This window comes from Pseudopipra pipra, chromosome 6, assembly GCF_036250125.1.
Source record: "Pseudopipra pipra isolate bDixPip1 chromosome 6, bDixPip1.hap1, whole genome shotgun sequence".
Lineage (NCBI taxonomy): Eukaryota > Metazoa > Chordata > Aves > Passeriformes > Pipridae > Pseudopipra > Pseudopipra pipra.
Genome location: NC_087554.1, coordinates 18,673,076 through 18,697,362, shown reverse-complemented (window position 1 = coordinate 18,697,362; position 24,287 = coordinate 18,673,076). Strand labels below are relative to the sequence as shown.

The window sequence follows — 24,287 nt, the reverse complement described above, 5'->3', positions numbered from 1 at the left end:
ATATCAGTAGGCTTCAAAGTCAGTAGCATGCCTTAGAAAGCAGAATTCATTTCTTTAGCTGAGCTTTCAGCCATCTAGGCTATTAATTTATATGTAGGTATAGGGAAAAATACTAAATTATATTTGTTACCACTGAGTACATTAGTAATGGGGAAAGTGGGAGAGGTTGTTGGTTCTGGCAGGAGACTTGGGATGCAAGTCCTACATTTGACACAGCTTCCTGTGGTTCTTCAGGAAGAAGGCTTTCCCATAAGGTTTGCCTTTTGGGCAAGACCCAATGAGGAAGTAGTGCAGGAAACGTCCACGAGCTGATGAGGTGTTTCCAAGAGTGGAAACCCACAACCATTTGAGGGGCAGGGCTGGCAATTCCCATCCTCTCTCTGTGCTGGGTGAAGCTATTTAAGTGGCTTTGGGGAAGGAAAACCTAGAAAAGGGTCAGATAGGGAACAGGAGCATCTACTTCATATCACGACAGCTGGGTCTGACTATAAAATCTAATGCTGCTGTGGGAAAAATGAGGCATTTGCCAACCCTCCCTGGAGGGCTGTGTGCTCACTCCTTCCTTCTGCCTGCATGTGTGTAAGTGTGTTCACTGTAAACTCCTGAGGCAAGAGGGCCCCCAGCATCCTTGGGGCACTGCTGTAGCCTACACAATAAATCCCCCTGATGTTTCCAGTGAAAACCTGTCTCAAGAGTTAAACAGTTCAATTATTTAAAGGAAAAAAAAAACAAACAGAGCAACAGAGAATGCTCTTGCTGATTTAATTTTGCCTTCTGACGATAAAAACTTGGGCCTGAAACAGGGAGGGAAAGGTCATGATGCCAGCCAAGGATGCAGTTGCAAGGCAGAGGCAGCCAGAGCCTGGTGTTCCAGGTTCAAACTGAAACTCACTGCTGTCATAAATAGCAGCGGGAAGAATTTCCTCTGAAAAGGTTCCTGTTATTTTAGTGTTTTTGTACTGCATCCACTCAGCAGCGTTTCCTTGGCCTTTTGGCCTGACAGGAGTAAATATCCTCCCCAGACATGTGCTAGGTAGTGAGTGAGGGAATCTTTCTCCACGTATCTAAGAGTGGCATGCTCTGTGTGATGTGGCAGGTTTTTCTGCATTTCTCCTGCCCAGCCAGCAGCCACCTTGGGTTTGTTCAGTGGTTCTTGAGCCAGCTGGTCCAGAGCAATACAAAACATGATGCAGTTCACATCATCTGTGTCACTTTTCCAGTGGCACTGGGGGAAGAGGTTGCTCACAGACACCACCTTCAATAATGTTGCTTTCACGTGTCACAACCATGGGATTAAATTAAACAAGAGGTTAAAACGAAGCTGACTTTCCATGTCCCTCCTTTCACCCTGCAGAGCGGTTGCATTACCAAGCTGGAAAACTTCATTCAAGAACATCTGAAAATTATTGGGGCAGTGGGCATCAGCATTGCTTGTGTGCAGGTAAAAGGGCTGGGTGGAGTTTTGGGGTTGCTGGGCAGAAGTTAAAGGAACCCCTGAGCCAGGGGATGGAAGAAACATCTGGTGTTGTATTGCCCTTCCCTGCCTGGCAAGAAGTTGCCAGGTACTCCGGGGACCCGAGGATTCACCAGCTCCAAAGCAGAAGCCTTTCAGCCGGTGTGGTCAGTTCCCTGCAGGTATCCAGCAGGGCCAGGGGACAGTTCTGCCCGGGCCATGGGAAGGGCCGTGCCGGCCATGGCGGCGGCTCGGCAGCCCGAGGGAGCCCTCGTGTGGCCATGTGCCGTCACTGCCCGCCCGGCGGGGGAGCCGCTCCACCGGAGGGGCCTTCCTACCCCGGCTCCTCAGGATTATCCTGAATCATCCAGAATTTCTCCCTCAGCTGTGTCATATTGAATGGCAGCCCTGTGGGTCTGCCATTATTTTGGAGAGGGCGATGAATAAAAGGGTAGGATATGGGTGTCCCATATCTATAAATAGAGAGGAGAGCACAGGATATTTTTTTTCCTGATGCAGATGTGTCTGGGAGTTCGTTGTCTTCCCCTTTGTTCTGGAAAGCAGCCAAATTACACCCCACGAAGCTACTGGTGGTTAATTACAAGGATTAGCACAGATTATGTTCTCTCCTGCTGCTTATTGCAAGCTGGAGTGTGGTACCGCCAGGCGGGAGCTGGCTGCCACACCAGCCAGAGTCCAGACTGCTAGTTTGCAAGTGGCTGCCTCCGCCGCATCCATTCTCTTTTTTCATATATTTCTCTCTTCTCTTTTCACTCTGTAGATCTTTGGGATGATTTTCACCTGCTGCTTGTACAAGAGTTTAAAGTCAGAACCATATTAATAGCTGTGGGAACACTGTTGCTCCCCTTCTGCCACTTCCCTTAGCACCTGCCAACCTGACCACTCTCCATCACCACCACCAAAGTGTCTGTAACCTGAGGACTTGGCTCTATAATTAAATGCCTTTAGAACCACGCACCGCCTTACCTGCCCCTCTGGGGGAAAGTCACCCTCCTTGTTGTGTACAAGGCAGCCGGGAGCTCAGCGGGTCCTCTTCCATGTCAAGAAACAAAAGAGCTGTGGATCTTCTGCTAGAAGCTTTAGCGAAACAGTCCCTTGTTATAACTATGAAGCAAGATTTATCCAAGGCCACTTCTCTTGAGGCTTCTCCTGAGCCAACATGAAGCTATCAGAATGCTGTACAAGAATCATGGTTTGCTTTCTGAGAAGTGGCTCAGCAGCACTGGGCATTGACACTGAGGACAGATGATGTTTCTGTGCTGAGCTGGAGTCAGAGCTGAGTTTCTCATACATGGAAGATTTCTCTCCCTCCTCCCAAGAGTGCACCAACATCCTAACACAGTTGTTTTCACCTGAAAGGATGCCTGCCTGGCTGACTGGGGCAGGAGCTACTTGTCCTGCTAACTGGGAGCACAACTTGGTGCAGCTGAAATCTGGTGGTGACTCTCATGTTGCCAAGATGTGAGTGCCTTAGGATTTCTCAGCACTTCCTCCTCTTCCTTGAACCTTCCCCCAACACAGTGCCATTAGGAGCTACAAGAGGCCTTTTTCTTCCTACCAATTCTGATGCAAAGATGATGGACTACTTTCTAATTCTGTCTGTCTTATTGAGTGGCTTCTAGCATGAGGGGGAACACACTTCCTCCTACTTATCCCCTGCTGAGGTTTGGTGAAGAGCTGGTCTGTTTGTGGGGCTGGCATATCTTGCTTCCCTTTGGCCTGTTCAGTTAGGGGAAATACCTTCTTTATCTGTTACCATACATGTAGGGACATGCCCTTGGCTTGATTTTTCTAGTTAAACCCTCCAGGCTTGCCTCCCTTGGGCAGGAAATGAATATATACAAATGTTTTATCAGCCTCCAAAGACCTCATTAATCAGCTGAGGGTTTTCTGGCTTTATCTGGAAGCCCACTTTACTGGTTACTGCTGAGAAAGTCAGGAGAGTCAGTTTGAACCATCTGACCCAGTATACTTGGTAAATTGGTAGTGTTGGGTTAACTGTTTGCTGCAGTGGAATAGATTTTAATTAAATATTGTCTGTGCATTGAGATACTGTATACATACAGGACACAGACATCACTGCTGCCATGGACTTAGTGCCAGCAGGTTCTCAGCCTGAATTCATGGTATCTTGTGTGCCTCTCAGCCCTCATTCCTGGTGTGTCTGTTATACTCATGAAGCAGCAAGGGCCATGGGATTTTGGTGTTTCTGAGCAGTGAAGACAGGCTCAGACTTCTGTAAACAATTTATTTCCTCTCTTGGGCTTTTAGCGATGCTGGCTGAGCCCTGTCCCTGGCAGCAGACAGCCAACACAAGCAAAATCATCCAGACCACTAAAGGGTCTTGCAGCATTGTGGGGTTTTTGGTTCACAGAGCAGAAATCTTGGACTGGCACTAAAGGGTGACATGCTAAAATTCAGAGCAGGTCAATCTGAAACTCCCTCATCATCAGCCCCAAGAAATAATCCTTGACTAATGCTGAAAAGAGAGGTGGAGGAACTGAGGTGTATCCTTGGTTCCACAGCAGTAGGAAAGAAATCTAAATTATTGTGTAATGATCTAAAGGAGAAATCTCTAAATTATTTCTTGTTTTATAGTAAAGTTCCTTAACAAGTATTGACTACTAACTAAGAGGAAAATATTGAGCATGTTGCTTGAAGCAATATTTCTAGTTTCTTAAGCATATCTTCATAGCTGCCTTTGCCCATTCCCTTCAAAGACATTGTACAGGGTTGGGAGAGGCCAGGAAGAATGAGATATGAACAGTAAGTTGGCTTTTGTACACTGAGTTGTTTTATACTTTTTCTCTGTGTAACAATATTCATTGCTTTTGGATTTTTTTTAACCCAGTTTAAGTTGCTGGCCAATAGAAAAATAAAGCTTAAGGTTCTGTACTGACTCTATGCAGCAAAATTGAACGGGTACCATATGCCAGGTGGGTTCTATGGATGGCTCAGATCCTGATGCTGAGGAGCCAGCTTCTAGAGAAGAAGCCAGTCTGAGGGACCAGCCTGGGAAGGAAGCTGGGAGAGAATCTGCTCCACATCCCTGCCTCGCCAGCCTGGTTATGACGTGCTGCCATGGGGTGCTGCAGGCTGCTCCCTGTGGCACCAGAGGCTGAGGCTGCAGAACCTCAGGGCACGAGGTAGTGCATACCAGCTGTGGTGTGTGCATCCAAGCACTGCTCCAGGGTCTGTGCTCTCACCCTTGTCACACAGGCTACACCTCCTTGTCGCAGGCCGAGCTCTGAGGCAGGCGTGACAGGGCCTTTTCCATCAGGTAACATCCAAATTCACCGTGATGGCCCTACTGCCACCTGTGGTTATCAGTCAGGTCTGCTTCAGAAGACCACTTGAGGCTCTCAACTGGCTCAGGGCTCTGCTGTTTCCACTTACCACAAAGACAGTGGAAATCTTTCCTCTTTTCTACCTTGGCTACAAAGGACAAGGACTACTGCAATGGGGCAGCCTGTTCCTACCACAGAGGGTAGCAGGGCGTGTGTGGGTGCTGGGTCCTGTGTACAGTTTGCTTAGGAATAAAAGGGGAAACAGTGCTGCCTGTCCACCTAGACGCATTCCAGTGTAGCCTGCTCTAGGTGACCCTGTCTCCAGAGGGGGCTTGGATTGGATGATCTCCAGAGGTCCCTTCCAGCGCTGACGATTCTGTGACTGAGTGTTTGCTCTGTGCTCTGTAGAGTAGCTTGTGGCCACCTTGCACCTCGAAAAGAGGGAGCAGGCGTGTGCCCTCTGTTACTGCCGTTTGGGATTTAGGATTGGGAACGTCCCGCTGCGGGTCCCGGCCGCGCCGCTGTCCCGGCCGCGCCGCTGTCCCGGCCGCGCCGCTGTCCCGGCCGCGCCGCTGTCCCGGCCGCGCCGCTGTCCCGGCCGCGCCGCTGTCCCGGCCGCGCCGCTGTCCCGGCCGCGCCGCTGTCCCGGCCGCGCCGCTGTCCCGGCCGCGCCGCTGTCCCGGCCGCGCCGCTGTCCCGGCCGCGCCGCTGTCCCGGCCGCGCCGCTGTCCCGGCCGCAGGTGGGGGCGCGGCCGCGCGGTGGCGCTCGCGGCCCGGCGCTGTCTCCAGCCCCAGGGGCGGCCGCAGGTCCCGCAGCCGGAACGGAGGGGTCGCTCCTGCCGGGTCCGGCAACGTGCCTGATTTTCATGCCCACAGCAAGGCACTGGTCTCGCAAGGCTGAGGCTGACAGCTTGACCTGGCCAGCACTCGGCTCGGAGCCGGGATTTCTGCCAAAACACCCCCCAAGTGTGTTTGCCTGTGCGGAGGAGGCAGGCCTGGGTGCCTCAGGAGTGGCGAGGTGAGACAGCGCCCCTGCTGTGGTACTGCTGAGGGGAGGGAGCTGCATTCCTGGGATGCGTTGGGTAAGACAGGAAAGTGGTCCTGACCCATTTATAAGACCTTGTCCCAAGCCCTGTTTTCAGGAGAGGTGAGTTTAAAGTGGAGCACAACGAATAAGGGAGGGCTTGCGCTGGAGGGCTGTTTGCCGAAGTGGGGCTGGAGGAGCAGACAGGCTGGTTCCTGCCTGCATGATAGCAGTGGAGGGGCAAAAGGTGGCATGGATGGCTCTGTGCTGTGTCCAAACAGTTCTGCCGCGCAGAGAGAGAAATGTCCACAGCACTCTTCCTTACGCTTTGTCCTGCTCCCCTCTGTGTCCTTAGGGGTGCAGTGTGGCCACCCTTTGCCACCCCCAAAGGGAAATTAGCACCCCTTCTACAAGACTGTCACAGGGTGGTGTCTGTGAAGTCTGTAGCACAGTGTCTTTAAGCATGAAGCAATTGCTTAAAAGGGATTTCTCTTTTTGTTTGAAATGTTGCCTAAAATCAGCTCTTAAAAAAACCTCTAAGACTCAATTTGCGAGTTTTAGCAGGCAGGCATTGTCTTATTACGACACTCTGCATGATCACAGCAGGCTGGGTTCTGCAGTGTCTGTGATCAGGGTGCAATTACCATCTCACAGCATCCCTGCGGGCCCACAGCCTCAGGTCTCTTGCATGCTGCCACCTCTCTCGAGGCAGGAGCACAGTCTTCTCCCCTTTGGAGATTTGGAGTGTGCTAATTGCCCTTTTCAGCAGTTAGCTCAGCCGGGGGTCTGCTCTCCTGGGGGGCCCGCGTGGTCAGTACAATTTGCTCGGGAATGAAAGGGAAAACAGATGTAGCAGTAAATAGTTTCTGCGAGGGTCCAGCTGTGGGCAGTCACCCTGTTCCTGCAGCTTCAAAGAAGACACAGGTATTTTATGAAGCTCCCCTGCCGGGCTGCTTCTAACCCCAAACCAGTTCACAGACCTGCCTTTTCTTCTCCTGCCGTTTAATCGAGAGGAATTTTCCCTGCAGGGAGGCCTTGGTGCCCTTTCTTTCCCCATTTGTGAATCCTCTGTTCCTAGCGGTTGTAATGTCCTTGTTTTCCTGATGGGCTGCGACTAAGCACAGCTGTAGTGGTGGAGAGAAAAAGTCGAGACTCAGGCAGTGATACTCTTCTCCCTGTCGAGACAGGACAAATGCAGCCTGTTTGGGAACTGGCAGAGGGGAATGCTCTCTCCTTCCTGCCGTAAAACCTCCCCAGGTTTCCATGTGGACGTGGGAGAAGATGCTGGGTGCTCTGTGCTGCTCCTTGTCACTCAGCATGGACCAGCGACGGGAGCTGGCTGAAGCAGCTCTGCTGCTGAATTGGGGCACGGGTGTGCATGAGCAGGGACTCCCAGCTTCTCTTGACCCAGCCGATTTTGCTGTGGGGGCTCTGGGCTCTATTAAAGACCAGTTCCGCGGGCTGCCGGCCCTGCGCCGTGTCTCCCCGGGAGCTGGTCCTGCAGGAGGAGCACGTCTGCCTGTCCCTGCTCTTCGCCAAAGTCCGGTCAGGAGGGAAGGTGCCGATGGCACCACCCAGCTGGCTAAGGAGGCAATGGGGAGCAGGTTCGTGTGGTGCCTTCAAAAATGACAAATCCCTTGTGGGATGGGAGCATAATGCCCTTAAATGAGCTATAGTTACATCCACAGCAGGGATGCCAATGCCCACCAAATGCATTCAGTGACTTATTCCAGCACAGCGGACCATCAGGCATGCTGAGGTTTCAAAGTCCTCTTACTCCTTGAAAAGGAGGCTGCTCCTTCTGCGTTCCTGCTGCCTTGCATTAACAGAAAGGATGCTACATGTGCCGAGGCCATCAGGATCAGCAGCTTTCCCTCTTCCGATTACAGCTCCTGCCTGCAGAAAAGGAGCTGCTGAGCATCAGGTATTTCCAGGCTCCATTTTTCTGAGCAGTGAATTGTCTTGCTGACAAGCAAGGAGCAGTTTCTACTCGCACAGTGTGTAGAGAGAGCCCAGTGCCCTGACAGGGCCTGATCCTGCCAGCAGCTGCTGTCTCCCCACACTGGGACAGCAAAAGCCAGCCCTGTCCCCTGCAGTCCCAGATGTGACTTTGATGGCTGTAGCATGTGTCCCTGGCTGCCATGGGGGAAACATGAGGGTTGCTCTGAGCCCCTCACACTCCTCTGTGGTTGGAGGCCAACCCAAAGCAAGCACTGACTCCAGGGTGCAGAGGTGTGGGGTGACGCTTTACAGCTGTGACCGTATGTGTGTGTACCTACATCTACATATCTCCTGCTATGCTGGAGGATTTCCATTTCCTGCAGGAACTTATATACAGGTGAGGATTATATTTCTTATTTTGCTCAAAATTCTGGAACCCCTTTACCCCAGGAATCTGCCGCCATAGAAACATGTTCAGTTATTCCAGAGCCATGGTTGCCTTCTCCCTTCTCTCCAGTTCCTGTTTAATCAGCTGTTTACCCTCTCAAACAGTCTTTAGTGACTAGTTACTTTCCCATGTTGTTTTACACACTTTGATTTCTTGCTGCCCATTTTGGGATGCAGCATTAAACAGTGATGGCCTGAGATGTGAGGCACTAGGCTCAGGTTTTGGGACTCCAACTGCTATCTCCATTCCTAGAAAGTGTCGGTTCCTTGCAGACTGAAATAACAGCTAATGTCACTACAAAGTGACATCTGAAGGCATGTCCCTCCAAGCCCAGCTCTTATGGCTCCTCTCTTGCATGTTATTCTCTGTTATATGCTGAGCATTGTCAGGCACTATTTTATATTTACCTAAATTAGATCTTGTCCCATTTAAACGTGCCTGACTGAGATATCCCAGGCTCACTCACATTTTGTCCTTTCTTGCATTTTCCAGCCCACTTCCATCGTCCTTCCACAAACATGATCAATGTTATAATTTATTTCCTTCTCCTCCTTTCTCCCTCTCCCACCACCCTTTTCCAGGACTTTAATGAAAGTTTTTAATAGCAGTCAGTTAAAGGCTGACCTGCTCTTTCCTCTGCTGAATGCCTCGTGCTCTGCGGATGGGCTCATGAATGATTCAGTTGTTTGGGCTCTAGCTGGCAGCTGTGACAGGATTACTCAAAAGAAACATTTCATGTCCACACTTCGGAATTGAACAGTCCTGAACTCTAGAATAGGGAGTGGAGCCCTAAATCATGGAACAGCAAACAAGATTGCATATGTATTAAATATGTTTTTCAAATGTATTTTACAGTTACCTTTCCATAGGTAATGTCACTGGATGGGGTTACTAAAATCACAGTTCTAACAAATCTGGGCTCTTGGCCCCCTTTACACCAAAAAACTGATTCTGCCTTCTGGGAGCGAACTGAATTTAAACAAATGTGGGCGAGAAGAGGCAGCATTTCACAAGCAGAGCAGTGGGTTGCTGAGGATGTGGTTAAGGTACTGACTGGAATACAGGAGCTTGGTGTTGTGTCCCCAGTTTGCCTAGGGGTTTGAGGATACCTCTTGCATCAGGGTTTTTGGCAGAGCTCATGACCCCTTTAGTGAAGTGACCAGCTATTCAGATGGTGGTGGTGCTGTGCTGGATGGGAGTGGAGGAGCAGACAGCATCCTGCACCTGCCTGAGTGAGGGCTGAGCTCCTTTGCACCTGCGAGCCCCCTGCTAAGCACAGCGGACAAATTCCTAATAGTGTTTTCTTTTCCTTGCCCTCTTAGATTCAGAGCTTCCTTTTAGTGTCCATTCAAGCTGTGCCAAGCCCCGGTCACAGCTGCATCACTTCAGTTCTGCCTGTAACAATAAAAATATTGCTCCAAAGGAGTTATGACCCTGCAAAACTGCTGAAGTCTGGTGGCACTCCTCTTCTGAAAACAGCAATGGGAAATGCACATCAGTGGTGTCAAACTGCAGCTTCTGGTTTAGAATCAGTAATTTTTTCTAGTTTTGCATAGCCTGGAGCTTTGAGTAAACTTGATTCTGTTCTTGCAGGCAGAGGTTTCTGGGCTGTGGGTGCAGATAACTTCCACTCTTCACTGCTGGAGAGATGCTCTTGTTTCTTTGCATTAAGATTCAGAGTCCTTCCCGGAGTCAGGTCCAAGGATGCTTGTTGTCTCCCAGGGGAGGACCATGTGCTGCCAGCCTGTGGGTTAAGTGGAAGCAGGAACTAGGCTAGAGCAGAGAGCGAGTTCAGGGTTTTGGGAGAAGGCGGCAGTTCCTGCCTCACCTGCTTAGAGCCAGTTTGGGGGAACAAGTTCACCTTTCCGGCCCAGTTTTTAATACCACTTTTCCCCAGGAAAGGGTCCTGGAGGGAGAAGGCAGCAAACTACAGCCCCCTCAGGTGTTCCCACCTGCCCTGTGCACAGACCCTGCAGGCAGGAGCAGCCTGGCTGGCATACCTCCTGGGCAGGGGTCAGAAACAACGGGCTGTAATCAAGCCAGTTATGCTCTAAATTAAGGCATAATTGAGCTAATGGCTTTTTTTCCAGTCTACATCGTGGATAACCTATGAGCTGAACTCCGAGCTTCCTTTTGAGGTTTGTAGGAGGCAAATGTTCACCTCTTGTTTCCTCTGGCTAATTAATCCTGTCCCCAGTCCCTCTAGAGGTGGTGGGAAATGCCCCTGGTTGCTCTAAATTAAGCTGATTGGTACATGAGGGTAATTTGAAGGCTTGAAGCTGCTTCCAGGCGACTCTTTGCAGGGCTGAGTCTTCCCTTCTGCCCTTCTAGTCCAGGAGGGGGACTCTAGCACCAACAAAACGAGCCTGCAGTGGGAGATGGACAACCACCATCCTTCCCAGCCACTGGGGTCCTTCCCTCCAGACTAGCCTGCAGAATGAGGTCCGTGCTGATAGGGCTGGGAAGCCCTGCTGGCAGGCTTAGTTTGAGGCTGCTGTTTGCTGCACTGACAAAGCTAAGGCTGAGAAATCACCTGCAAGTGAGTGCAAGTCACTTTTAGACCTGGTGCTCCCAACTCTGAGTTCTTTGTGGTGACCCTGAGCTTGGTGGGAATGCCCACCAAATTCTCCCCACTGATCAGCTGGCGGCAGCCGCCCTCTCTCGCAAGCCCCCTTTTCACCAGTTGCAGTTGCAGCTCGCTGGTGGCCCTCTGGAAGATGTCAGCCTGAGGCTGGGGGATGAGCAGCAGAGCCAGGATCAGGCATGTGGCACCTGGCCCAGCGCCCTGTTCCTGTGCTGTCCCTGTTATTTGCTGAGGAGCACGGCAGCCACGCTCTCCTGCCCTCACAGGCAGCTCGCAAAAGCGTCTCAGCTCCTTCTAGCCATTCAGCCCCAGTCATCTGGTGGGATTAAATCCAGCCTGTATTACATGTACCTAAAAGTTTCCTGGGGACATGGGGCTCAGCTGCTCCCTGGAGTAGCATCTCACATTGCCTCTGTAACTCAGGTACCAACATGACTTTAATACAACTTTTTAAAGTATGCATTTGTATCTAGTAAGCCCTTGAGTACAGCGGAGTCCCTTTTATATTGAAATTCAGGCTCCTCAATAACATTTTATTATGAGGATTGCTATTTTTGGAATTGCTGTTACTCTGTTATGAGCAAGGCACCTAACATCCTTCAATATGAAATCATTAAGGGCACAGCAGAGTTCATTACAGGGGCATTTCTCTGGATTAAGAACAAATCAATACCACACACTAATATCACAGCCAGCTACCTGGCTTTGGTTGCAAATAGCACATCCAGAGGCAGATGCTCCTCTTTTGGCCTCTTGTGCTGTTCTTTCAGTATCTTATTTACTGTTTTCCCCCAAGCTGTTGTGATGGATTTATGAGCAGACAAAATCCAAAGGTTGTTTTTCCTTGAGCTACCTGAATATTGTAGCTTTTAAAATAAAGAAGAAAGAAATAACCAGCTTAAGTTTGTGATATTGCAGTAACCTCATACACAATATGACTTCCCTGCTTCTGCCTGCAGCAGTCGGCTGAGGGAGCTGGGGGTGTTTAGCCTGGAGAGAGGAGGCTCAAGTCCAAGTTGTATTGCTCTCTACAACTCCTTGAAAGGAGATTGTAGCCAGATGGGGATCCGTCTCTTCTCCCAGGCAACAAGCGACAGGATGAGAGGACATAGCCTCAAGCTGTGCCGGGGAGGTTCAGGTTGGACATTAGGAGGAATTTCTTCACAGATGGGTTGCCTGAGGAGATGGTGGAGTCACCATCCCTGGATGTGTTTAAGGAAAGACTGGATGTGGCACTTGGTGCCATGGTCTAGTTGACATGGTGGTATCCAATCACTGGTTGGACCTGATGATCTCAGAGGTCTTTTCCAACCTAATTAATTCTGTGATTCTGTGAACCCCTCTGAAAGTGGATGTGTGAAAGGGAGTGAAGGTCTGAAGCTCTTTCTGATTACGTTTAGCTGATCATTCTCAAAGTTTAGAGTAAGTTTCAGATGTTTTGAGTTGGGAACATGCCTGAGGGAGGTGAGATAGGAGGAAAAAAAGATGTAATTTATAAGAGGTCTTCAATAGAAAGAAGAGCTCTGCTGTCCAGGTACTAGCTGTAGGAGTCACCTTCTTTTGTGGAAATCTGCCCTGAGTTGAGATGTGGAAGCTGTAGGAGTTTGTTGGCCTGCTGGCATGCTACCCTGGCAAGGAGTGAAGGTAAACTGTTGTGGTAGGTCTGGGGCAGTTTAGCCCCAGCCTCCATGAAGGACGTTCACTCAGGCAGTGCATGACCACCTTGATCCTGGGTGGAGGATCAAGCTGTGTTCTGGACAATGCAGATCCATGTCCTGCACCTGGCCCAAAGAAAGTTTGCCCATCCAAGGTTTGAGACAATGGGTTTAACTGTGTGGATGCCAGGCTGCCAGAAACTACCAGTTGCTCTGGCTGTTGCTCAGACACCAAGAACCGTGTCTCAAAATGTCTCTGGTGTAGCTGAAATGGGAGTTTCTCTGTGGTGCTGCTCCCAGCTCCTGCAGCATGCATTATCCATTTGGTTCAGTAGCAGCTTGGGTCACTGACATAAAAGCTGCTGAAGCCAGTGGTATTTGTTTGTCCTTCATTTATTAGAAGCAATTATTCATCAGTGGAATTTAATTATTACTTTTTTGCCTTTTAAGACGTTGCTTAATAGAGGAAAGCAGCCATTTGTCTACGATGCATTTAATGCTCAGTGGATCCAACGAGGGTTTTCTTCAAGCTGTTTTGACAATAATATTAAAAAAAAAAATCTAGTTGGAGAATTGTGGAGCTGCAGGCCATCTCTGTAATGATCTGAAGCACTCAAGCCCTTATTAACTTAATGCTTTCATTTACTAGCTCGTTCCTGGAGGAAGACCTCCCAGTCAAACTGCTATTGCTTCTTTAAAAAACTAAAGTTAGTAATTGCTTCAGCTGCACATCTCATTACAAGGAAAGGCCTACAGCCAAGAGCAGCACTCATCTGATTCTTGTTTTCAAATTTTTGGGGGGTAATTTCAGAAAAACCTCTTGTTATACCTCCAGCCCAAGTGTTAGCTATTGCATTGCTACATATGAATTTGTAAACTCAACTATAAAAGTTCTGAGTTCCCACTTTCTTTGGAAATGGGAGGCTTGAGGGCTTGGCTGTATTGCTTGGTTATGGTATTGATGAAGAGCTGGGCAGAGCTGGGCAGCTGGTAGGTGATCAGTGATGGGAGGAGCACATTCTTTTTCATCAGGGCAGCCTTTAACCCTGAGTAGTTGGCATTGCCTTAATTACCATTTACCCCTTGCTCCGTAAAGTGGATGCTTCTCCCTTCTCTCTCCTCTCACTGCCTGGGAAGGAGCACACTTTTACACACACTGCTGTAGGGAAGACTTCATTAAAAAGAAAAAAAAGGAGGGGAAGCTCTTTAAGGCAGCTTTCAGTAAATAGCTGGAGATAATTGGACTTTAGCTGTGTTCTTGTATCTTCTGGGTTGCTGGGGACAGTGATGCTGCCGATCTCTGAATTGCTGCAAAAGCTCAGGGCAGCAGCTTTCCATCAGCAGTTCCCACACTGGGCTCTGCTTAGTGTCAAAAACTGCTTTTTTAATCTAGTTAAAAATATTCTCTTAGGATTTGAGGTTATATGATAGGGGTCATTCATAAGAGGGAGGCAAGAATACACCAGGGGTTTGGTGATATTAGGCTTCTCCTTGTTGCCTGTCTCTGATGGTTTCTGAAGAGTGGGATGAGGTGCCATCTCAGAGGTACAGGCAGGGAAACTCAGGCATCGCACTGGTTGCCCAAGGTTCCCATTAATGAGACCGTTTGTTCTTGTCAGGGCCTGTCCCTAAACAGACACTTCACTGTGAAGTGAAGCCTTTTTCTGTCTTTAAAAGACATAAGCAATAAGGTTAAACAGAGACTGGGCAAAGGGAGTCTCCACTCCTGATGGGACCAGCCTAGAGAATGCAAAGAGAGGATGGAAAGGGATGGACCCAAAGTACCCCAGCATTCCAGGAAAGATTCCTGTTGAGCTTTATGCACTTGGATCGGGTCTCTGGAGAAATGTTGGCAAGGACAGTGACATTTAGGTTAATCTCTGAGGAAATTCAAAGCTAGAACACTAGAAAATGTGGAAAGCAGCAGCTCAGGAAAGGTCAGCATCTAAAAGCAGGTGCTGAGCACAGCTGTCCTGTGCTCCCACTGAATCACACCACTGATTTATTTAATGTTTTTTAGAAGTAGTTCATTTCTTGGAGTGCTCCAAGTAGACCTGGTTTTATAAGAAGGAGGTCTGCTTCCCAAACAGTGAGTATTCAATATTCTTTCTTGCTAACTGTAAATCCAGCCGATGGGGTGGGGTGTGGGTTAGTTCAAAGTCATCAGTGCCTACAGAAAGGCTTGACCACAGCCTTTGCCACTTGCTTTGAAGTTTGCTGTTAGCTGCAGGGTTCTTGTGCTCCCAGTGTCTGTGGGCTTTTAGCTTTTTGTCTGCTATTCCACGCCTGTCTTTGATCACTGGCTGTTCAGCTCCTAAAAGGCAGGAAATAATGAACCCATTTTATTAAAACATTTGCATTGTATTTTGGAGGGATAAATGAAGGGCTTTCCTGCATGAATTTTCTAGTGTGGCTGTTACAAGACAAAATGTTCAACATGGGAGGAGATGTATCCTGGAGGAAATTGTGGGGAAACTTGTGTGGTGCTTGGGAGCTCGGTGGCTTCACCCCAGCTACGTGTGACCTACAGCACAAGACAAGATGTAGCTCACCTAAAAGGGTGACTGCCAGTGTCTGGAAGATGTGCGTTTGTGGAGGAGAAATTAGATCAGGGGCACAAACCCTACTGCTTTCTGCACATCTTGGCTCTACATTCCCTCTATGTTTCTGACAGGGAATATGAGGGAGAAAGCAATGAGGGTTTAAATGAGAACTACTCCCATGTAAATATTGTGCTGCTTCCAAGCGCCAGCCCAAAAGCGAAGCCTTGCAGCTCCCTCTGGGTGGCAGGACTCGCTGAAGCCAAAGATAACTTCTTACCTTTTATTTACTTTTATGGCCTTATGTGCTAGAAGTGCCCATGGTCGAGGTCTGCAGCAAGATCTGAAAGCTCTTTGAGTTTCTAAGGCTTGGGCACCTCAAAGAGCTTTTCTTAGCAGAACTTAGCAATATGAATTAATCCTGGACACCCGAGTGGTGTAAGGCACCACATGCCACCAGGCCATTTTAAGTCACGTTGAAGTTAATGAAAAGACTCCCACAGACTTCAGTGGGCAACACATCAAACCATCCAGCACGGCAGAGACGAAGTCTCAGCCTCGTGCTTCCTGCCCTTGGTTTTCAAACATCTCTATTGTGCTGTCCCTATTGAGCAATTAAAAAATGCTTTCTCACTGGCTGGAGGAACTGAATAAAAATCGGATCTGAAAACAGAGCCACAATGTAAATCCCGGTGCGATGCGCAGAAGAGGGAAAGCAAATCTGTGTTCATAATCTAAACAGTCAGACCTAGGTTGAAACATCATTATTTTGGAGATGTCTCAACTCCAACTTGGTCTTACTACCGAGAAGTTTCGGTAGCAAGAAAATCTTACTGGCTAATTGAGCTCAAATGGATTACATGGGGGAGGGGGGCGAAGTAGAAATGCTATTTTCTTACTAGGATCAGTACTGAACTTAGAAACAATTGGGAATTAAACTGGAATTAAATTTTAGAGGCAAATAGGCCTCTAAATAGGTTTCGGTGATGGTTCTTTTTTTTTTTTTCTGAAAGGGCGAGGATTGATTTTTCCTGTAGGCCCTTTGCAGGGAAAGAGGTAGCTCATGTTCTGTATCTTCATAGTTTATTACCAATGAAATGTAGTTTTGTAGCCACAGGACTAGTTAGGCATCTCAATTGAAACATACAGCTATGGGGGTTTGTGTGCTGGTTTTAATCAGGACTTTCAGAGTTTTCCTATTTCTTCGTATAGGCAAGAAGCATAGACAAGAAGTCAGACTTGAATATCCAGTTCCAGGCTGCATTTAGGGAAAAGTCATGGGAAGAACAAAAACCGAGCATACATTTCTCAGTAAATCACCCTGGGGTGAGACCCTCACAAGAGGTGGTTTTTCAGAGCAAAACTCCTTTTGAAATGTAAGGCCTGAGGCTCATTACAGATAGGCACAAAAGCACTTCCTTCCTGCAGATGGACTCAGAGTTATGATCAAGAGGGGTTTTTTTGTTTAACGTTGTCATTTCAAGAATCGTGAAGCTTTCCAAGCACACACGTAGCCTGGTGCTGATGCTCCAGGTAGAAGCAAGATGCTGAACTCCAGAAGCAGATTCCTCTGTACTTTCATGACCTCAACTCCCACCATGTGTGTCTCAGGCACTACTTTATTATTTCGATACAATTGTGGTGTGTGAAGAGAGGCTGCGGCCTGGGTGACCGGGGGTGTCTTTTCTTACACTTCCAATTGTGACTGCTCTCTTTTCAAATACTGGGTGTGCTGGATTTGGCTGGGGTAGAGTTAACTCTCTTCACAGTGGCTGATATGGGGCTGTGTTTTGGATTTGTGCTGAACACAGGGTAGATAAGATAGAGATGTTTTTGTTATTGCTGAGCAGGGCTTACGCAGAGCCAAGGCCTTTTCTGCTTCTCATACTGCCATGCTGGCGGGGGGGCTGGAAATTCATGGGATGGTGGGAGAAGACACAGCCAGGACAGGTGACCCAAACTCACCAAAGGGATATTCCAGACCATATGACATCATGCTCAGCATGTAAAGTGGGGGGAAGAACGAGGAAAGGGGGGCATTTGGAGTTAAGGTGTTTGTCTTCCCAAGTAACTGTTAACGCATGATGGGCTCTGCTCTCCTGGAGATGGCTGAACACCTGCCTGCCCATGGGAAGCAGTGAATCAATTCCCTGTTTTGCTTTGCTTGTGTGCATGGCTTTTGCTTTATCTATTAAACTAAACTCAACCCATGAGTTTTCTGGCTTTTACCCTTTCAGTTCTCTCCCCAGTCCTGCTGGTGAGGCAATGAGTGAGTGGCTGTGTGGGACTTAGGTGCTGGTTGGGGTAATACCACAACACCAGATTAGTGGGAGCCCTGCAACAGTCTTTCAAAACAGATTTGAAAAATTTCCAAATTTTTTTATATGTATAGTGAATAAATGACTGCAGAGGGATACAGTGGGATTTTTGTATTTTTTCAGGAATCTTCCAATTGACAGAATTTTGCATGTAATTAAGGACTGCATATTCAATACCATTTCTCTTTTTTTGCCACTTCTGCCTATCTGTTGATTCTGTTAAGGGCTCCTTTTTCAGGTTCAGGGAAAACAGAGGCTTTTTTTCTTTTCTTCTGTGTATATCCATGTGTCTTTTACATTGCCTTGAAAAAGTACTGTTGTTGTGAGTATATGTAATGGCTCTTCCCAAAGAGATCTGGAAGGTTAGACAGCAGATCCAATACTCCTGTTATTAACTGCTGCAGAAGGTATCACAGGAGAAATGACAGCAAAAAGGGAATTACTTTCCTAGTTACCAATGAGCAGGGGTGAAAGCTGGGATTTATAGAAATCCCTTGAAAATTTCACTGACTGCTTCTGCAACAGGATTTAAACTCTGCTTCTGATCCTAGTCCTCTGAAGGACAAAACTCTTGAGAAAACCTTTCACATGAACACGATAAACTGTTTGCTTTGCCACATTACAGAAATGGCTTTTTTTTTTTGTCAATACTGCATTTGCAAACTCTTGAGGAAAAGTTGTGGTGCATACAGGGTGTCAAGTGCTGCATGAGCTAATATTAATGTCTGCTGTCCCTTAGTCTTGCTACTCAGGTGTTTTTCCTGCTCCTTGTGTAACATCTGTCATTGGCTTCCACTGCATTGTTTTTGAGAACAGTAATGAGAGCAACAAAGGTGATTTTTCTTTTTCCTTAGCATTTTTGAGTGAGGCCTGCTGTGTTTCTGCAATTTGCATTTTCATTACAAGTATTTAAGAGCCATAACTTTTCACATCAGACAACTTGGCATGCGCTTTGAAAAGAAACATGTTATTCTAAAGCAGAAAACTAGATTAGAAATTTGCTTTTGCAGATAGAAACCCAAGTCCTGTCAGCTCGTCTAATCCAGTTCCTTGGCAGTGATGCAGGACAGCTTTCTGCACGGCATCCTGCACGGCTGCCTCTGCCAGACGTACCCGTCTGGGCTGCTGCGCTTTCCAGTGCAGCTCACGGAGCGAGCGTGGGGCCCGGGCGATTGATCTGTGAACAAGCTGGCACGTCTCACCCTGTAACGCTCCACTGTAGCATGGAAAAGCGGCCTACACGAGTTCAGTTTGGAAAGGTCATCCTCTATTTCACAGTGTCCATTTTAAAAAAAATAACCTGAAAGAGGAGTGAAGGGTTTTTGGTTTGTTTTTTTTTTTGAAGTGCGTTTAGCTGGCTAACACAGCAGGCATGCAGAGCATAAGCTACCCAACCAAGTAGGAAACAAATGCTAGAATTAATTGCTTAATTCTCTCTGTGTTAGGATAAAGCATTTGGTTTTAAAATGTCTTCAGTGAAGAACTGATGAATATGGGAAACATCTATTGTTGCCTTGTAGGAAATTGAAACACAAGTTCAAGTGTAAAGATTGGTGGGATGATAGCCGAAGGCAAGCAGTCCTTCCACTTCTTTTGTGAGACAATCTAGTTTGTGTGTACAAGTTTGACCCAGTAAACACCTTAAATAATTAGCATTTCTGGAAAGCCAGGTTTTGTTCAACTTCTTTGTAGTTCTATGGAAAAGAATCCACAGAGATATTTCTTACCCTGCAGCCAATATGTGAATGCCAAAAGTTAGGTGCACCAAGGAGTAACAGGCTGCAAACTAAGGGATTATCACCTTTCCGAGCCCATTCTCTACAAGGCTGCCGTGACGGATGAGCTAACGCTGCATTTGCACAGAATCCTGAGCATGCACAGGTGTACCAAAGGGCCTCCTTCACTTTCAGGTAAGGTGTGTTTGTGTGCCTGTGCACACATCACCCAGAACGCTGCATTTTCTGCATGTCAGAGAAGAGAGAGAAACGTGCTCCAACTTACAAGATGATAGTGCAACAGGAAGGCGAGACCCTTCGGCAGGGTCAGTGCCTGCCTCAGTGTAGGTTACCTTCCCAAGGCCTGCAGGTACAGCTGGTACTCCCTGTTTCATGCCACCAGGAGAGCACAGAGCTCTCTCGGTTTGGCCAGGCAGTGCCGCGCCACACGCGCAGAACAACGTGAAGTCAGTGAAATGACTAACAAGTGGAAAGCCTGCGTATGTACCAGCTACAGAGGGGTGCAGGTGCTTGGCAGGATCAGGACTTTGATCCTGTTCACACCAGCATGCGTAAATTCTCACATCCAGTGCTTTCCATGGGAACACTCACACATGTTTTACCTCAGCAAAGGCACTGCACCATCTGATTCACTGGTTTTTCAGATACAGCAGCCCCAGTGTTTTGTAAGGATTGGGGTAGAGACCGCAAGTTGACTTTAAATGCGGTGGAAAGTGTACTCTGCTGGCTCCAGCAGCTTTCCAGAGTAATGCCTCACTTCTATCAAACAAGCTCACCCACTTCTGTGTCACTGGAACTTGAGTTCAGTCCCACATTTCTAACCCTTGCCTGCCCAGTGCAGGACACTGAACTGGGTACTTAGCAGTATCCCTCACCTCAAAACAACCAGCACGACCAAAGGGCAAGATCCATTGAAGAGTATGCTTAACTTTATCCAGAAACTCTATGAAGGTTACAAGGTAAGACCTCCTTTATTTCAACACTGTAATGAAATATAATAATTTTTCTACAGGAAAAAACATTTATTTTTACTGGCAGAAGCATCTAAAAGTTCACAAAACAACTCCAAACACGGATTTAAAAAGAAGCATCCAAACTTTTAATCTCCAAATCTCGGTTAAGTGGACTTCATCTTTCCTTTGTTTCCTTGAAAGACGCTAGTGGCTCAGGGCAGTATTTTATCCAGAAGATAAACATCTCTCGATGGTTGCACTACAGTTGGCTTTCATCCTTTACTGCCTGAAGTCCAGTTTCAAGTTTAGAATTGGAGATACCGTTCCACATGGCTGGCAGCATAGTACTTTTTCTATCTTATTTCTCCAGGGGTGCATAATTCAAAAGCTTCTCAATCAGATCCACATGGGCAAGGAGCATTCTGCGGCAGCAGTATCTCTTCAAACCAAGGGCATCCAGGGCATCTCTATCAATGAACAACAATTAAAAAAAATAATGGATGAAGTGAGTCAGAACCACTTGTAAGCGTTTCCTAAGCAACGCACTGATTACTTTGAGCTCAGTCATAAAGGAAAATTTGTTTGCAGTTCAAAGTAAGACACAGAAATTCAGCATGTGCTGTTAATGTTCTTTTCCATTTACTGTCCACAGGGTGTCTGCCTGTTCTCTGCCCTGCCACAGCACATGACCTGCTGCCAAAGATGGTGTCCAGCTGACACAACAATTGAACTTTCAGAGGGCACTGTTACAACCTGTTTCTGTAAACTGAGCATGATACTTGCCTATTTCACAAGATAAATTTGTAATCTAGGCCACGCTAAAAAGGTGAGATATACAGAAACTAAAATAACTCAAAATGCAAACTCCCCCACACAAGGATTCTAATTCTGAGAAAGGCTAAATTCCTTTCCAGTTCCCATACAAGGCAGCATTCAGTTATACAACCTGCTCCCCACAAATAAGTACCTGCTGGCTCATCAACAAGAAATCTGTGTTTTACAGGCTTTCCACTTAATTCCTTCTAAGTGACTGCTCCAGATTCTTATCATTGGGTAGAGGATGTGTGAGTCACCCTAGCCTGAACCACTGCACGTGTCTTCCATGGCTATCGCTATCAGACCTCTTAAAGATAAGTGACAACACCCAAGCTCTTTTAACTCCAATCTATTAACATAAAGCCAGTCTGGTACTACTTCAGATTTTGACATTCATGACATATGACTGATCTCAGGTCTTTAGACTGACACAATGCAGTGCAATAATAATGCATTTGCTTAAAAGAAATGTAATTTCCCAAAACCTGTAATTCTCCTGTAGGAAGAAGCTGATGGATACTTTTCTAAAATACAAATGGCTGAAAGGAGGCCTCTGGATAAGCTAGAAAGAGGTTGTTTGGCCTCAAGCAGTACAGTCTTTAATGCAGGAGTCAAACTGCAGCAACTTCTCTGGTATCAGTTAGTCCCTGCTGATACTGTGCCTATCCACAGTTCTTCAGGGGCATAAATAGGGCTGTTCATTTTAGGACTAGCACCCGCAAAAGTTGTTTAAGAGAAGTATATGAACACTGTGGGTTTTTTCAAAAGAATGCTTATAAATAACATCACATGATATCTAAACTTTACAAAACACTTGAGAACAAAAGCATCTGATGTCTGTTGACATTTAAGTTTTAAGAGCTATCTGGGAAGTTCTGAACTTCTACATGCAGTTAATAGAGATGAAAAACACCAACATTAATCAGAATTCCAGAAGTCATCCTATACATTTTAACCAAGACAACTTTAGTTGTATTTCCCTTTTCCTCCAGCTTCCGAAGACTTGTGAAAAAAAGAACACTTTTAAGGGACAAACAGGAAGTTGTGGGTGTCTTTTTTAACTACTAATTTGTTAGACAAGTTTTTCCATTTTTTCCATCCATTTCTTAAGCCACCATTGATTCCAATACTGCTCTGGAAGATTTCAACTGTTTGATATCTGAAAATGCTGCTTCTTACAATACCCTAACTGTATGAGTTTGAACAAGCACCACAGAATCACATGAGTGACCGCAGCAATTGTTTTCAAGTGAGCATTTGTCAATGACAATATACAACTTCCTGTCCTGTACAAAAGCAGAGAAATAATGAAGACAGGGAAAATATTAAAATGCAATGCCTAGACAATAAGTCAGAAGTACTATCAGAATAGCTCTGATAAATTTCAGTATTAGTGAAAAACGATTAGGACTCTGAACTATTGTAATTTTTTTAACTCCGTAAATGAAAGAATAAAAAATTTGTAGGAACTTTACAGATACCTTTCATTCAGCAGCTGCAAAATTCTACTCTGCTACATTTGACAAGTTCTGAGATGTAAATGCTCTGTAAAAAGGCTGCTGACAAAAATAATGAGATTTAGAAAAAGATTTTCAGTGGACAGTTTTTAATGGAGCTGATAAATGGTGGGGGGACAGGATATCCTTCCCGTGCAAACTGCACATCAAAGAATAAGCACAGCGAATAACCACAACTTTCTAGCAGTTTAGATGAGACTCAAAAAGCAAAGCTTTCCTTGACAAAATAGTATCACATACCATAGGAATGTTTTCAGTTTTACTTTAGAGAAAAGGTAGTGCTTGTTGCTGATACATGTTCTTCCCATAGTTTTTTAAATGGACTTACCTGTATGAACTATTAGGATCTGTAACCATTTGAATGCAAAGCAAATACTACTTTCTACTTAACAATTTCAATGTAATTTCTAACTTCATTTTCACTCCTTTGAATAGCCAACATCCATGGATTTTTTTTCTTTTTCTTCATACTTAAACTCGATGACAACATAAGTATTTCTCAAGAATTTCCTTCTCACTGCTTCTGAGGTAGTCTGACTATAGTTAGACCCTCCTGGAACTATTAACAGTCAACTCTGGCTACACAAAACACGGACGGACTTCTTAAAACAGAAACCTTAGGACTATCGATCAGGTACTTAGAGCTTCCCCTTCCCCCAGCAAACCAGCGCTTATAAATAAGGTCAGCAATTCCGGGTAGCCAATATGAAATGTTTCTAAAAAAAAAAACCTAAAAGGGGTACACTTTGTCAACAGCGCTAGTTATTTCTCGCATTTGTAACTTGTTCTTTTCTCTCCCTTTAAAAACCACCACCACGTTGGTGTCAGAGCGGAGTGTATGGAAGGGGAAGGGAAGAAACAAGCAGCACGGAATTACACATCTGAGAATGTTTTGGGTACAAAGGCTGTGACTTGGCAACTTCCGTACTACTGCCCTGAAAGATTCAGTGGGGAAACTAGTACTTTCTTGCCTATTGCGATTTCTAAGCTCTGGGTAAATAGCCTCAGTTAAATGTATACCTGTGGTTTTCAGCCTCTCTACAGCTACTCTGTAATGCCACGATCGTGCACTTAACGCATCTGACCCTGCCTTGGCAGCGGAGTTGGACCAGATGATCTCCAGAGGACACAATTCTGTGATCTTATGCACTGTACAATCGTACCTAAAGCGTGAGTCAAAGAACACACCGACAAACACCCACCCTTCCGTGTATTCCGCCTGCAGAAGGCCAAGGTAGGCTTCCCACTTGTTCCCGACTATTTTGCCGCACGTGAAGCACCTGACCGGGATGATCATTTCTGCGCTGCAGCTGTGAGGACACAAACACGGCATCAAACTCCCGCCCGGCGCCCGCACACCGCGCTCGGACACACCGCGGGCAGGGCCGGGTACGCACAGGCCCGGGGGCGGCCGGACGAGCCCGGAACCGAGGGCTCCCCGGAGGAGAGCGGCCCGTCCTTCCCTCCCACCCGCCCGCAGATCCCCCGATCCCGCCCGGTCATTCCCGGGAAACCCCCGGCCCTTCCGAACGCTTCCCACCGCGCGGCTCCTCCGCTCCCGATGGCCGCCGGAGCGCTACCACCGCGACACGCGGGGAGAACTTTGCCGCCGCCGGGCGGGCCGGCACGGCGGGCGGGCGGGTAGAGCGGCCCGGCTCCCCCCCTAGCGATACCCGATGGTATCGGCCCAGGGTACGGCGTCCCCGGCTGCCCAAGAGACGGCGCTGGCGCGCTCGCGCGCGGGGGGGCGGTGTCGCGGCGGCGCCGGGCGCGCGGCGCGGTGAGTGGCAGCCGGGGCGCCCCGAGCGCTGAGCGGCCGCTCCGCCACCGCCCCCGCGCCGCCCCCGCCCCGCGCCACTTGTTGCGTTGCGAGAAAGGCTGCGGTGGCGGTGAGACTTCGCATCCCGTCCTGCCTGAGGTACTGCAGCCGTCCCGGGCTGGAAGCGCAACTGGTGGCTGCTGCGGCACGGCACCCGCGAGCCCTGTCCGGCGGA

At 47.6% G+C, this 24,287-nt stretch overlaps 2 protein-coding genes across 4 annotated transcripts in view; one reads left to right on the top strand and one right to left on the bottom strand.

Moving 5' to 3' along the window:
* Positions 1–4,373, top strand: part of CD151 (CD151 molecule (Raph blood group)) — a 34,081-nt gene extending 29,708 nt beyond the window's left edge. For both annotated transcript variants that reach the window (XM_064657657.1, XM_064657656.1), the window contains exons 8-9: positions 1,355–1,441; positions 2,235–4,373. In XM_064657657.1, coding sequence (XP_064513727.1) covers positions 1,355–1,441; positions 2,235–2,294 — 147 coding nt within the window. In that variant the 3' untranslated portion in view covers positions 2,295–4,373. The remainder of the gene's footprint in view (positions 1–1,354; positions 1,442–2,234) is intronic.
* Positions 4,374–19,959: 15,586 nt separating this feature from the next.
* Positions 19,960–23,949, bottom strand: POLR2L (RNA polymerase II, I and III subunit L). Of its 2 annotated transcripts, none has more exons than XM_064657624.1 (3): positions 23,834–23,949; positions 23,496–23,603; positions 19,960–20,427 (listed from the first exon to the last, which is right to left on the bottom strand). In XM_064657624.1, exons 2-3 carry the CDS (start codon positions 23,588–23,590, stop codon positions 20,319–20,321), a joined length of 204 nt encoding a protein of 67 aa, XP_064513694.1. In that variant the 5' UTR covers positions 23,591–23,603; positions 23,834–23,949; the 3' UTR covers positions 19,960–20,318. The 2 variants fall into 2 exon arrangements, with proteins under 2 accessions (XP_064513694.1, XP_064513695.1); XM_064657625.1 differs by lacking the exon at positions 23,834–23,949 and adding an exon at positions 23,764–23,787.
* Between the last annotated feature and the right edge of the window lie 338 nt (positions 23,950–24,287).

Coding starts and splice junctions, on each gene's coding strand:
- POLR2L (XM_064657624.1), bottom strand. CDS start 23,590: ATGATCATCCCGGTCAGGTGCTTCACGTGCGGCAAAATAGTCGGGAAC. Junction 20,428..23,495: donor CAGGCGGAATACACGGAAGG/GTGGGTGTTTGT, acceptor GTTCATTGATAG/AGATGCCCTGGATGCCCTTG.